General features: G+C 50.3%; 1 protein-coding gene across 3 annotated transcripts in view; it reads left to right on the forward strand.

Annotated features, from left to right (window-relative positions):
* Positions 1 to 542: 542 nt before the first annotated feature.
* Positions 543 to 13,547, forward strand: part of ATP9A (ATPase phospholipid transporting 9A) — a 53,375-nt gene continuing 40,370 nt past the window's right edge. For 2 of the 3 annotated variants that reach the window (XM_021534034.4, XM_021534035.4), the window contains exons 1-4: positions 543 to 720; positions 8,615 to 8,759; positions 9,077 to 9,190; positions 10,602 to 10,710. In XM_021534034.4, the coding sequence (XP_021389709.1) occupies positions 653 to 720; positions 8,615 to 8,759; positions 9,077 to 9,190; positions 10,602 to 10,710 (436 nt within the window). In that variant the 5' untranslated portion in view covers positions 543 to 652. Of the gene's footprint in view, positions 721 to 2,944; positions 3,950 to 8,614; positions 8,760 to 9,076; positions 9,191 to 10,601; positions 10,711 to 13,547 lie in introns of those variants that run through there. The other variant, XM_085558313.1, reaches the window with a different exon arrangement.

Raw genomic sequence — 13,547 nt, forward strand, 5'->3', positions numbered from 1 at the left:
GGAGAGGCGGTGCCCGGTACGGCGGTGCCAGGTGCTGGCGGTGCCCGGTGCCAGCGGTGCCCGGTGCCCGGTGTGCCGGTGCCCGGTGTGGCGGTGCCCGGTGCCGGCGGTGCCCGGTGCTGGCGGTGCTCGGAGCGGCCGTGCCCGGTGTGGCGGTGCTGGCGGTGCCGGTGCCGTCGGTGCCCGGTGTGCCGGTGCCCGGTGTGCCGGTGCCGGCGGTGTCCGGTGTGGCGGTGCCCGGTGTGGCGGTGCCCGGTGCCCGGTGCCCGGTGCCCGGTGTGCCGGTGTGCCGGTGCCCGGTGTGCCGGTGCCGGCGGTGTCCGGTGTGCCGGTGCCCGGTGTGCCCGGTGTGCCGGTGCCCGGTGTGCCGGTGCCCGGTGCCCGGTGTGCCCGGTGTGCCGGTGCCGGCGGTGTCCGGTGTGCCGGTGCCCGGTGTGCCGGTGCCCGGTGCCCGGTGTGCCCGGTGTGCCGGTGCCCGGTGCCCGGAGCGGCGGGGGCGGAGCGGGCGGGCGGGGCGGCAGCGGCACCTGCGTGCTGGGAGCCGGCGGCGCCGGGCCGGCCCCTCGGCGGTGCCGCCAGACGGCGGCGGCCGGGCTGGGCGCTGCCGGCAGCCGGAGCATCCCTGGCTCCGCTCCGCCCCGCAGCCGCGGCCATGACCGACAACATCCCGCTGCAGCCGGTCCGGCAGAAGAAGCGCATGGACAGCAAGCACCGCGGCGGGTGAGCGGCGGCGGGGCCGGCTCGGGCTGCGCGGGGCGGGGGCGGCGGGAGGAGGAGGAGGAGGATGAGGATGAGGATGAGGGGGAGGCAGGCGGCGCTGACAGGTTGCTCCTGACGCCATTGCCGCGGCACGCCCGGCGCAGGGCAGGATGCAGGCGGGCTGCGGGAGCGGGGCCAGCCCCGGCGGGGAGCGGCCCTGCCCGGCCCGGCCTTCAGCGCCGGAGCCGCGGGCACGGCGGGGCAGCAGCGCCCGGAGGGGCCGGGCCGGCCGGGGGCCGTGTCACCACCGCCGATTGTCACCGCCGATGTGTCACCGCCGCCCGGCCCGGCTCGGTCCGGCTCGGTCCTGCTTGTCCTCGCTCATCCCCGCCGTGCTGGAGAATCCCCCGGCGGCGCCGGGAGGAGCGCAGGACCGGCGGCGCCGGGTGTAACAAAGGCCCGGCTCCGGTAACTGTAGCAGCTCAGCAATACAATGTCCTTGCGGGCGATGTTGCCCTGAGCCGGCTGTGCGACGCGTCTCGAAAGGAGACGCGTGGATGTGTTCGTACCGGCATTCCCGTGCAGGAAGTTAAATAAGAAAAATGGTTTCCCAATAGTCTTCCATGATGAAATCGCACACACCTTGCACACAGCAGGGTGTACGTGGTATCCGAGTCACTGGCCGTCAATTATCACAGCATTTCAGTCATCCCTGGAGAATTTCTTAAATGTGGCGAGTGATGTCAGCAAAACAAACCAAAATATTGAAAGAAATCCTCACTGTTGTAGAAGGGGAAACGTACACGTTTGCCTTGTTTCTGGTTTTGGTTGGTAGTTTGGGTTCAGAGCCCTGTACCGGCATTGTTGTGCATTTGTTCAGGTTGGGTTCGTTCCTTGTTGTGGGGCTGTGGGCGGTGCTGTAGGGCAGCCGGGGCAGGGCGGTGTGTGTGACCCAGGCACGGGGATGGCTGCTGCAGCACACACACCGCCCAGCAAGGGCCGCGGGGTGCAGCCACCACGGCCTTGCCTTTGCTGGCGTGATTGAAGGCAGAGGTGAGGGCCTGGGAAATTTCTCCAAGCTGCTCGAGTGGTTTCTTTTCTTGGAGTTCCCTAATCTCCAGCAAGAGCCTCCTGGGTGTTCCGATGTGGTTAGTGCTGCCTAGCAGAACCTGCCCCCAGCTAACCCCAGCTATGGTTCACTGCCCGTGGATCCTGCCTGATTAGCAGCCACTGAGAGGCTTTCCAGTGGTAGCAAAAGAATTCCAGCAGCACGGGAAGGAAGCTCGCCTAGGCGTTTTACTCAATAGCAGCTGAAATAAATTGGATTTGGGGTTTCTGTTTGGTGCAGTAATTGTTTGGGGGTGGGATTTGTCATAGAGGATGAACCCTTGTTTTAGTGGTGTGATCTCTTGGTATTTAATCAAGTGATGGATAGCAAAAGCATCAAGGTTGAGCCAATCCAAGCCAGTGTTACAGACCATAGAAGAAATCCAGCAAGTCGAGGGGTCCCTGGTGTCGCACCCAGAGCAGAGTCCTGGGAATCCTAAGCCATAATGAAGGCCTCCTTTCTTCTGTTCTCTCTGAGGAAAAACTCAAACTAAAGCCATCCAATTTATGTTCCTCGATGCACATGAGAGCCCAGGATGAGCAAGTGTTGATGGGCTTCACTTCAGCACAGCCCCAGCTGGTTTCTACTGTGGGGGTCCCCCAGCAGTGGGGATGAGCTTTCAGACGGATTTTTGTTGGTGTGGCCTTCTGGAGTGGGGAGCAGATTTCTGGTCATGAATGTCTCTATAGAAATCTTTGTTTCTGTTAAAATAAAAGTGGGAAATGGCTGATTCACCTGTAGGGCAGGTGCCATCCGGCAAGGCTGTCATTCCCCTCAGCCCCTGGCAAGCTTTGAAAGGAAGCTGGGGAGGAGCTGGCTCAGGAGCCTTGCAGAGATGAGTGATGGCTCAGACAGCTCAGGACTGTGTTGGAGAGAAGCCACGAGCTTAAAGAACCGAGTGGGAGAGTGGGATCTGTTCCTGAGCACAGCCTCAGCGGGGCTCTTCTTGCTGCCATCAGGGGCTGAGCTCTGAACTCCCGTGCCAAACTCAGCCGTGTTTGTTCATCCCAGGGCTTTGCACACACAGGGAGCCCTGCGAGGCCGTGCCAGCCAGGAGGGAAGGCTGGCAGGAGCTGCAGCAGCCCTGGTGGGAGCTTCCCCTGAGCTTCCAGGACCCAGTCCTGGCAGGGAGGAGCTGCCGGGTGCCCCGCTCAGCACATGACACAAGTTTTCCCCTAAATAGCTCCTGGTGTCAGTCCCAGTCCTGCGAGGCTCCTTTTAAAGCAGCAAAGTGCTGTGCTCGTGCAGCTGCTGCCGTGGAAGAGGCCTGGATGCAGAGCTGCAGGGAAGGAGGAGCTTTACAGCAACACTTGCTGATGCCGTTGTGCTGCCTGTGTACTCTGGCTCTGTTTAAAATGGCAAATTCCATGTCAGAGTCAATAGAGAGGGATGGCAGCTCCTGCCCTGGCAGAGCCTGTGTGGGTGTGCCTTGGCGCACGCAGGGCTGGGGCTGAGCTGCCTTCCCAGAGCCAGGGAATTGCAGGAATTGCAGGAATTGCAGCTCTCCTGGCCCATTCCCGAGCCACCCCAGCTGCCTGCAGCGGGAATGTTCCAGAATGTTCCACGTGGAGTGTCTCATGTGCAGGTGTACAAAAGGGTGAGGTGGTGGTGCATGGCTCTGGTTTTCTTTAGCCATGGAAAATTTGTCCCCTGCTTTTGGAATAATGTCACCTGGGGGTTGGTTTGTGTGTTAGAGGTGCCAGGCACAGCCCCTGAGGGTCACAGAACAAAATCTGAGAAATGGGCTCAGTTTGGAAATGACTAAATATGGCAGTGAACTTCAGCAGTAATTTGACAAATGCTCCCTCAGAACACGTTTGGCTGTAGGTTTGCACACCTACAAATGTGACACCTTTTCCCCGTTGGGTTTGTTTTACATGGGAGTATTTTTCATTTCATCTTCAAATACCTCTCCAGCAAAGGCACTGCGTTTATAAATAAAACTGCTTCTTGCTAGTGGCTGTTCACCTGGCAACTGGCAGTCACTCTGCTGTGTTACTGCCTCTTACATCACCACCAGGAACGTGGTTTTGGAAGCAAATATAATCCCAGGTGAAGCGCAGAGCTGTTCTCCTGTTCCTCCTGCTCGCTTGGATCCCTCTGCAGATGAAGGGCAGCCTCACTTACAGGCCTGAGTTTCAGGTACACTTTGCATCCTGAGAGATTCTTTTCAGTGGCTGTGACTGTATTTGAGGATTTGTGAGTTTGCTTCCAGTTGTTATTTTTGCCGAGTTATGATTTAAAATGTGAATTGCTCAGTGCTGTATTAGCTGCCCCATGTAAGATGTGTTGGTGTATTTTCATGGTCTTTCTGTAAGGTGGTAACTTTTAAAGTCCATTACTTACCTTCACTTGCTAGTTTTCTCTACTTCAGGGGTTATTGCAGGATTGTTCCTCAGTCCTTCAGCTGCAAAATGGAAAAGGAGAAATGTTTAGGAACGTGTTCCCAAACTTTTACAGAAAACTGTTGACATTTCTGTAACGTTGTGATTCCTATTCTTGGAAAGTGCACATTAATTTTATCAGCGTTTCTCAGCAGTAATGTAAACTCTCAGCTGTTTTTATAGACAATCTTTCCCTTTCCAGGATGCAGCCTTTAGTTTTCATGATGGAAAATGGTTTATTATTCCTACTAATGCAAATAATTCTCTGCCAAAAACTTCCTCCTGTGCCACTGCCCCTGAGCAGACAATTTTGTAGTAACGAAGCAGCTCCTTCCCTCATTATCTGCCTCTCTAAGCTTAAAAATAGGGGTGGTAGCCAGAGAAAAAGCAGATCACAGAGCTACAATGCCTGCAAAATTCTTGCAGGAAGGAGCAAATAAAGTAACTGGAAAAAGTTGACAGCTCCAGTTAAAAGGACTTTTTATTTAATGGGCACCAAAGCTAATCTGAAAACATGTTTGTATGTGCCAGAGAACTTTGTTTCTGGTGCCCATATGAATAGATTTTTCTTTTTTACATTAAGATTATTTCTTTTCCAGAGGAGAAAGGGAAAGGAGAACTAATGATCTTATTGATTCTTTCCCAGTGAAGTTTAAGGCATCACTGAAAAGTTTAAAAATTATAAAATTAAGTCAATTGGCTACCTTTGGGAGGAGGGATAAACATCTGGTTGGAAGAATGAGCACATGGCTCTGTGCTTGAGAAATTATAATCTGTTCTTACCCAAACTTTTAACTTATTTCAGCAGTTCATGGGCTGGCACTGGAGCAATGACTGTGGGATAACATTGCTGCTGTTCAGGTTTGGGTGCAGAGCACAGGAGGGAGAGCCACGGGGTGGTGAGGGTTAAATACCAGCTGCTTTCAGAACAAAAACCCTGAAATGCTGTGGGATAAAAGTCAGGGTTTGCTGTCAGGATTTCCAGCCCCTGGCACAGGAGCTCCTGGCTGAGGCTGCAGCCCTGGGCTGGGATGTTTTGGCATTCCCGAGTGCTGAGGAACCTCCCCAGTTCAGGTGCTGGAACCTCCCACTGCTGCTTGTAGTATTCTGTTCTTTGGGAATTTTTAACTTAAATACTTGACAGAAACTTCCTGCTGTATGCCTGTGGAGGAGACTCCCAGCAGAAATTCTGGATATTCTCTACTTGGGCACTGATGCTCCTGATATTTGCCTTCAAAAGTTGCTAGGCAGGAAGTTTTGCTTTTGTTTGCTTAATTAGTTTGTTTAATTTTCAGTTTGCTTTCCCTGTAATTCAGGAGGTTGCAAAAACTGACTCCAGCCAAGCAGGGATTTCACAAACCTGTTATTTTTACTCAGCAGATTCTCCCGTGCCCTTTCTTGCTTATTCTTGGAGCTGCATTATTTTGGGGTTGTTTCTCAAACCCTGTAGCAGCACAGCATTTGTAAATCACCATTCTTACAGCAGCAAGTGTGCTTGTGGTGGAAATGCTACAAGGGGTCACCCTATTGTAAATATTATGATATAGGTGTGGGGCTATTTTTGCTGTTGAGTACAATCCCTGTGAGAGGCCCAGCCTCAAAAATAAACAAAGGTAAATGGTTTCAGATGGCTGATTGCAAGGACTGACTGATTTTTCCTAACTGGAAAGCACATTGTGATGAAATAGGCTGTGTGGACACCAGATTTGCTCCCTTGGGTAAAGCTTCTTTTTGGAGCCTTTTCTCCTTTGTGAAAGAAGGAAAACCACATTTTTCTCCCTTTTTCTTTTTTCCCTGTAGAGCATATCTATATTCTGTTGGAATCCAAATAGTACAATTTCCAGTACTTCTTATTCAAATATATTTGGGATGCAAGTGGCTATTTGTCTTAGGTCTTCACCTGCAAACACAAAACTGTAGCTGAAAGGTATCCAGCTGATAAAATACACTTCTGTAGTAGAGCTTCTGAATTTGAGTGTTTAACACAATTTTGCTATTTGTCTGGTCTTGGTACCGAACTGCCTTTCAGTGTGGATTTTTTACATAAATGTGGGGGGCAAAGGAATCTGCTAGTTAGTTTTTTTTAACAAGCAAAAATAGTTTGTAGAGGTAACAAAAATTGAGAGTTTCAGGGGCAAGCATGAATTTTTGAAGTGGTTCTATTTAGGGTATTTCTATTAATTATGGTTGTATGGCACTAGCTAGGGAGTGAAGAAGGAAATTCCCTTAGAAAAATTCCAAATGCAGAGTACAGGGGATGTTTCTATGCAGAGGGAAGCAGGCATGGCAGTCGTGGTGCTGCAGGAAATCAGAAGTGGTTTATAGATGCCTGAAGATGAAACCAGCTCCATTATTCCAGTGCAGAAATTGGGTTTAGGTGTTGGAGGGGAGGGTTTGGCTCAGCCTGGAGCTGGAGGAGCAGCATCCAGAGCTGGGATTCCTGTGTTCCCTGTTGCTGCAGCACTGCTGGGGGTGCTGAGCAGAGCTCTGCTCTCTCCAGGCTCCTTTCAGGAGAAAAACCCTTTCCTGTGCTCGGGGGCATCTGTGCCCTGAGGCTTGCCAGAGAGAAAATCCACCTTTCCAGGGCTTGTCTGAGGCTCTTCATGAAAGAGAATCGTGTCCAAATAATTTGATTGAGCAGAAGGGCTTGCTGTGTAGTTCCAAAACTGTGAGAATTCTTCTTGCCTGTGCCCGCTCAGGGAGCACTGCATCATGTGGTGACACCTCCTTATTTCTGGAAGCAAAGTTGAGTTTTAGTCCCCTTCTGTACTCAGGGAACTGACCTAACTGGTAAAACTTCTTTGTATTTGCAGCCAGCAGTGCTTGAAACATGAAAAGTTGAGTTCTTTGTAGGTGAGCACCTTCATTGTGGTGAGCTGTGGGCTCTGCTCAGTGCACTGTGTGTATCTCTGCAAGGCAGGGACTTCCAGGGTGCTTTATGCACCTCCTTCAGTAGATGTTTCCTTGTCAGCTGTCCATTGAACTGAAATTTTGGGGCAGAACACTTGAATCAAGAACAGACCTTTGTGGTACATTCTGGAAGGATGATCTGTAAGAGCTTTTGGTGATCAATCTGCCAAATGTCAGCAGGTCTGCTCCTCCAGGAGCAAGGGCCCTGGGGAGAGGCTGGCTTCCAGAAAGCAGCAGTGGCAGCAGAAAATTGCCCTTTTTTGGCTCAGGGAGGGGTGATTTTGAACAGAGAGGCCTTTTCAAGGGGCAGGAAGGATGGCTGGTACCTCTGTGCATCTTCCCTGAAGGGCTTGACCTGGATTTGAGTCTGTGCCTGGAGTAAGGATTGGTGAAGTGGGGCAGGGCAGGGTTTCCTTCACTGCATTGGTGAGAGCAGAGCTCCTGGAGTGAGCAGAGCTCCTGGATTGAGCAGAGCTCCTGGATTGAGCAGAGCTCCCGTTGTGAGCAGAGCTCCTGGATTGAGCAGAGCTCCTGGATTGAGCAGAGCTCCTGGATTGAGCAGAGCTCCCGGAGCTCCTGGTGTGAGCAGAGCTCCCGGAGCTCCTGGTTTGAGCTGTGAGCAGAGCTCCTGGAGTGAGCAGAGCTCCCGGTGTGAGCAGAGCTCCCGTTGTGAGCAGAGCTCCTGTTGTGAGCAGAGCTCCTGGATTGAGCAGAGCTCCTGGAGTGAGCAGAGCTCCTGGAGTGAGCAGAGCTCCTGGAGTGAGCAGAGCTCCCGGATCTCCTGGTTTGAGCTGTGAGCAGAGCTCCTGGATTGAGCAGAGCTCCTGGAGTGAGCAGAGCTCCCGGATCTCCTGGTTTGAGCTGTGAGCAGAGCTCTCGTTGTGAGCAGAGCTCCTGGAGTGAGCAGAGCTCCTGGAGTGAGCAGAGCTCCTGGAGTGAGCAGAGCTCCTGGAGTGAGCAGAGCTCCTGGATTGAGCAGAGCTCCTGGTGTGAGCAGAGCTCCTGGAGTGAGCAGAGCTCCTGGAGTGAGCAGAGCTCCTGGATTGAACAGAGCTCCCGGAGCTCCTGGTTTGAGCTGTGAGCAGAGCTCCTGGAGTGAGCAGAGCTCCCGGAGCTCCTGGTTTGAGCTGTGAGCAGAGCTCCTGGTGTGAGCAGAGCTCCTGGTGTGAGCAGAGAGCTCCTGGTGTGAGCAGAGCTCCCGGATCTCCTGGTTTGAGCTGTGAGCAGAGCTCCTGGATTGAGCAGAGCTCCTGGATTGAGCAGAGCTCCCGGAGCTCCTGGTTTGAGCTGTGAGCAGAGCTCCTGGAGTGAGCAGAGCTCCTGGAGTGAGCAGAGCTCCTGGAGTGAGCAGAGCTCCCGGAGCTCCTGGTTTGAGCTGTGAGCAGAGCTCCCGTTGTGAGCAGAGCTCCCGGTGGGCTCAGTGCCAGCCTGGGGGTCCTGTTGGCAGCTGGGGCTGTTCAGGCAGTGCAGGGCTGTGTGGAATGAGCTCACGGTGGGTGGATGTCCCCTGCAGGTGCTGCGAGTGCCTGAGGTGCTGTGGCAGGAGGGAGCCCAGGCCTCGCACTGTCTGGCTCGGCCACCCCGAGAAGAGGGAGCAGAGGTACCCCCGCAATGTCATCAACAACCAGAAGTACAACTTCTTCACCTTCCTCCCTGGGGTAAGCAGCACTACAGTTCATTTTCGTCATCCCACCCCAGTGCTATCCCCATTTTCCAGTGGTTTCACAGTAGATAAGTGCAGAATGTGGGGCTGGAGAAAATGATGGGGCTGTGTTTGGTAGAGTTCATGCCAAGACTGCCCCAGGGCAGCAGCAGACCAGACACAGAAGCGTCCTGAGCGTCCAGGACTGCTTTAAATCTGCCCCAAGTCAGCATTTAGTCACTAGGAATGCATGCAGAAATGCTTCTGGTGGTTACTTCAACGTGCATAACATCCTCCCTCCTCTTTTTGTCTTCTTCTTTTTTTTTTTTTTAGGTGTTGTTTAACCAGTTCAAATACTTCTTCAACCTTTATTTCTTGCTCTTGGCCTGCTCTCAGTTCGTGGTTGAGATGAGGCTTGGAGCACTTTACACATACTGGGTTCCTCTGGTAGGTCACTCAACATTTATTTATCCAAGAACATTTTGGTGCTTGACAAAATTTATTGCACTGCCTTTTCTGTGGGGTGTTTGTGCCTTAAATAATATTTTTGACTTGTATTTTAACAGTCTGTGCTGTGCATGTTGTTGGGTTCAGCTTTCAGTGCAGAGAGATCCCTGGTAAAAGCCAGAAAGAAGGGGAAGGGCAGCTTTGGGACACTGCTGTTAAAATTCCATTTTTTTAAAGCCTGGATTCTCCGTGAATGACACATGAGATGACACAGTCAGCTGGAACATATGGGAATATTTTGGGGTGATTATTTAAAGACTCTTCAAACAGCTGGAACCTCAGCTGAAAATAGCTGATGCTTTTTTAGTTTTATTTTGGAAAGCAGGTAGGAATTTCTAGGTAAATGAATGAATGCATTTCATTACTATGTTAATGAGTTAGATCACACATTTAGATATGTGTAAGCACTAGAAATCTGCAGTTTCTCATGTCACCTTGCTCCCTTCCTGAAGTTCCTTATTGACAGCGGTAATCAGTACCTGGTCTCAGCTTTCAACACAAGCTGTAAAAAGTTCATTTTCTCTGGTGCATGAGGAGTGTTTTAACTGTTTAGTGAGTCCGAGCTAATAGTCTCTGTTAGAAACATGACTTTGTGATACCAAGCCCATAAAGAATTGGCTTGCATTAATTATTTTTTATACAGTGAAGGATGTGATGCAGGCGTTTCCTCATGGCAACAGGAAATGAAATGACTGCTCATATGCACAGAAAAGCAGGACTGGAGCCCTAATCAGGCAAACGTGTAATTATGCCATGAGTAGAGCACATAATATCTCTATGGAGTTATTTGTGTAGGTGGAGTGTCTGCATACATCCACACAAAGGCACGTGCATCCTCTGTGTATCTGTATGTATAAAAAGGGAGTTATACAGATTTCTGTATACATTTCTGTACAAACAAATCTCCCAGATGAGATGTGCTGACTTCAGTGGCTCTGAGGTGCTGAGCACCAAGATTTGAGGGATCTGCCTTAGCCTGGATTTCTCACTCTGAGTTACTCAGCTGTGAGGTGAAATGAGATGTGGTACTTGCATTCTTCAGGGAAACTCCACAAAGGTTTCCTTGGGGATAAGTTTACAAAGACTTGCTTGGGGGTTACCTTTACAGAGATGTGCTTGGGGAAAGCATCATGTTAAAACTGGAAAGTTTCTTGAGCTCCAAGGGTGTTTTTAAGCAGCTGGTATGTGTTTGGTGCTGGGGGTTGCACAGCAGCCGATTCGGGAAGATGGGACAGAAAAAGGAAATGCAGATTGCTGGTGCTGGCACTGATGAATCTTGCTGTCTCGGAGGCAGAGGTGATTTTTTGCCTGACCTTTTGCTCCCTGCTCTTTCCCCCCGTGCTGCTGGCAGGGGTTTGTGCTGGCTGTCACCGTGATCCGCGAGGCGGCCGAGGAGCTGCGCTGCTACGTGCGGGACAAGGAGGTGAACTCGCAGATCTACAGCAAGCTGACGGCCAGAGGTGGGCTCCAGGCCCCAGATCCTGCCCTGCTGCCAGCCACAGCCACAGCTCAGGCCTGGCAGGGGGCTCGGGGCTCCCGCGCACGTGCCTTCGTGGCCACGCTGCTGCTGCTGCCATCTGGGGCTGCTCCTGGGTGGCTCTGCTGGAGTTGGGGTTTGCTGAGGGGTTCGTGGGATGGTTGGGTGGGAAGGGACCCTAAAGATCATCCAGGGCCACCCCATCCATGGTAGGGACACTTTACATTGTCCAAGCTGCTCCAAGCCCTGTCCAGCCTGGCCCTGGGCACTGCCAGGGATCCAGGACAGCCACGGCTGCTCTGGGAATTCCATCCCAGCCCTGCCCAGCCTGGCCTTGGGCACTGCCAGAGATCCAGAACAGCCACAACTGCTCTGGGAATTCTATTCCAGGGCATCCCCACCCTACAGAGCCTAAAAAGACCCTAAAATGTCTGTGAGGGGTGTGTTTGCCAGCAGAAGCTGATGCAGTTCTGGCAGGATCAGCTCCTGCATTTTCCTGTCCATCCCCCTGAGCTCCTGGCCAGCCTGAGGAGTTTGGAGCCCCCGTTTGGGGTTTGGGGTTTGGGAGGGAGCCAGGCTGGGGCTCAGCTGAGCCTGGCCCAGCTCTGGCCCTTGTTTCCAGCCGTGCTGTACCTCACAAAGAATTGAAATTCTCCTGTGAGCAGTCCAGTGCTGCCTCACTACGGACTTACTCCTAATGCCACGGCAAAGATGGTGAGGCCAGGCTTTTGTTTTAAAAAGGGAATGAACTGAATTTGAGCAAGTTTTGCTGCTTTTCCATTTCCAGTTTCTTAGTTATAGAAGTTGATAGCCCTGAATTAAGATGCAGTGATGGAGGTGTAGTAAAAATAGGCTGCATTTGTAGGAATAAGGCTGCTTTTCAAATGTAATTGCTTAAGGCTGATACATTTCCCATGCCAGGAGTTATGAGGCAACTCCAAACTGGGGAGTTTGGAGTTTCTGAATATTAAATCCCCCTTTAATAACATGTTCTTAGTACAACACTTAAAATGCTTGGCAACCAACAAAAGCCTCATGCAAGAGGGGTGTACTACATCTATTTAAAGATATAAAAGAGTTGCCTTCTGGATTCTATTCAATGATCTATAAGGGGCCTGACCTCTCCTTTAGTTCTTTTCATATTGCTATTACGTTTCCCATGAATGATTTCCCTCCCCCCAGTCCTTTAACTTTTCTAATTTTTGTGAAAGAAACCAAGGAGGATTGGCAGCTGGCACTAGCTGAAAATCTCAAGCCACTGTATTTAACATGAATTTTTGCAGAAACAGGAATGGGACTGTAGTATAATTTAGAGTAGAAAAACAACATAGAAAATTATTTATGATTGTCACATGGTTTGGGGAGAAAAGTAATTTTCTGTCCCTCACCGAATCTCAGAACTTAATTTTTTGGGAGAGCTGATAATCTCATTTTCCACTGATTTATACCTCAGCTCCTCTGGGAATTACCTGGGAGCAGGGAAGGGCCTGGTGAGGCTGGGGATGGAAATTTGGGGGTTGTTTTATCTCACCCCTTTATACAGTCAGAGGAAGGAGCTGAGTTTTCAAGGGAGAGTGTCACCAGCTCAGAGGTAGAGGCAGCAAATACCAAAATAAATTTAGAACAGCTGATCTGAACAATTAATTTTCAGTGTAGCTGACAGCAGGACTTGGGCTATTTGCAGGCTGTTTCTTTTTTTGCTGCTGTTCACCAGCACAGGTCATGCTGCAGGGGTTTGGCACAGCCCTGTGCTGAGACCTGATGACAAAAACCTCCACCCTAAACCTTCTTTATCCTTTTACCCAGATGATCCATTTATGTTCTAAAATGATGAAACCAGCAGACTTCTGGAAAGCTTTTTTTTTTTTTTTTAGTGGAAAGCTGTGCATTGAAAGGAGAGATGTTTGGATTGTTATAAAAAATAATCAAATTTCAATCCCCTATTCATGAGGCACAAGCCTCCCTGTGTTCAGGGGTCTGTGTCCTGATCTGCTTGATGGAAAGCTCGGACTGTGCTTGCAAATTCCTGGCTTGTTTTTCTTCTCCTGCAGCCCCCCTCCCTGGGTAACGCTGCATAATAGAGAGAAACTCCACAGAGAAGTGGGAAGGGACCTCCTACTGAGGGGTGCTACTTAAGATACAGATCATTGGCATTTACCAGCCATAAAAAAACCAATATTTTCCCAAACTCTGCGAGTCCTGCTCCACAGCATAAGGCTACAAAAGCCAAAAGTTTGGTGCAGCGCATCAAAAAAACCTACCCCCACCTTATTTTTTATTTTTTAGATGCGTTTAATTTGGTTTAGTAAATCTATGGCCTCATCTTTAATTCCAAAGTAAGTGTTTGGATCTGTACTTCAGTGCAGCTTTTCAGATCTATTGTGAAATTTTGACCTAAGTGCTCACAGGGCAAAAAAGGGAATATTTTTTGGCCAGTATATTTTTTACTTGAAATGATCTGCTTTCTGGTACATCCATCATGCTGCAAATTTGATGATCATTTCAATAACCATAGCTTAAATTGGAGCAAACTGTTTGCATTTGATTATGTTTACTTCCTTGACTTTAAAAAAGATAAATCAGAATACAGCAGAGAATGAAATGAATACCAGACAAATTTTAACAGCAGATTTTTTTGAATGAGAGATCAAGACTAGTTCCTTTTAAAAAGTGATCAACACCAACTTCTATTCTGATTAACTTAAGTACAAACTGAAAGTGATATAAATGCTGAATAAACCTGTGTGTATTTCGAGGAAGCATTTCTAGTTGCACTTAGAAAACCAGGAGTTTATGATTACAAAAATAATTAAATAGCAG

Source organism: Lonchura striata, chromosome 20, assembly GCF_050655825.1.
Source record: "Lonchura striata isolate lonStrDom1 chromosome 20, ASM5065582v1, whole genome shotgun sequence".
NCBI lineage: Eukaryota > Metazoa > Chordata > Aves > Passeriformes > Estrildidae > Lonchura > Lonchura striata.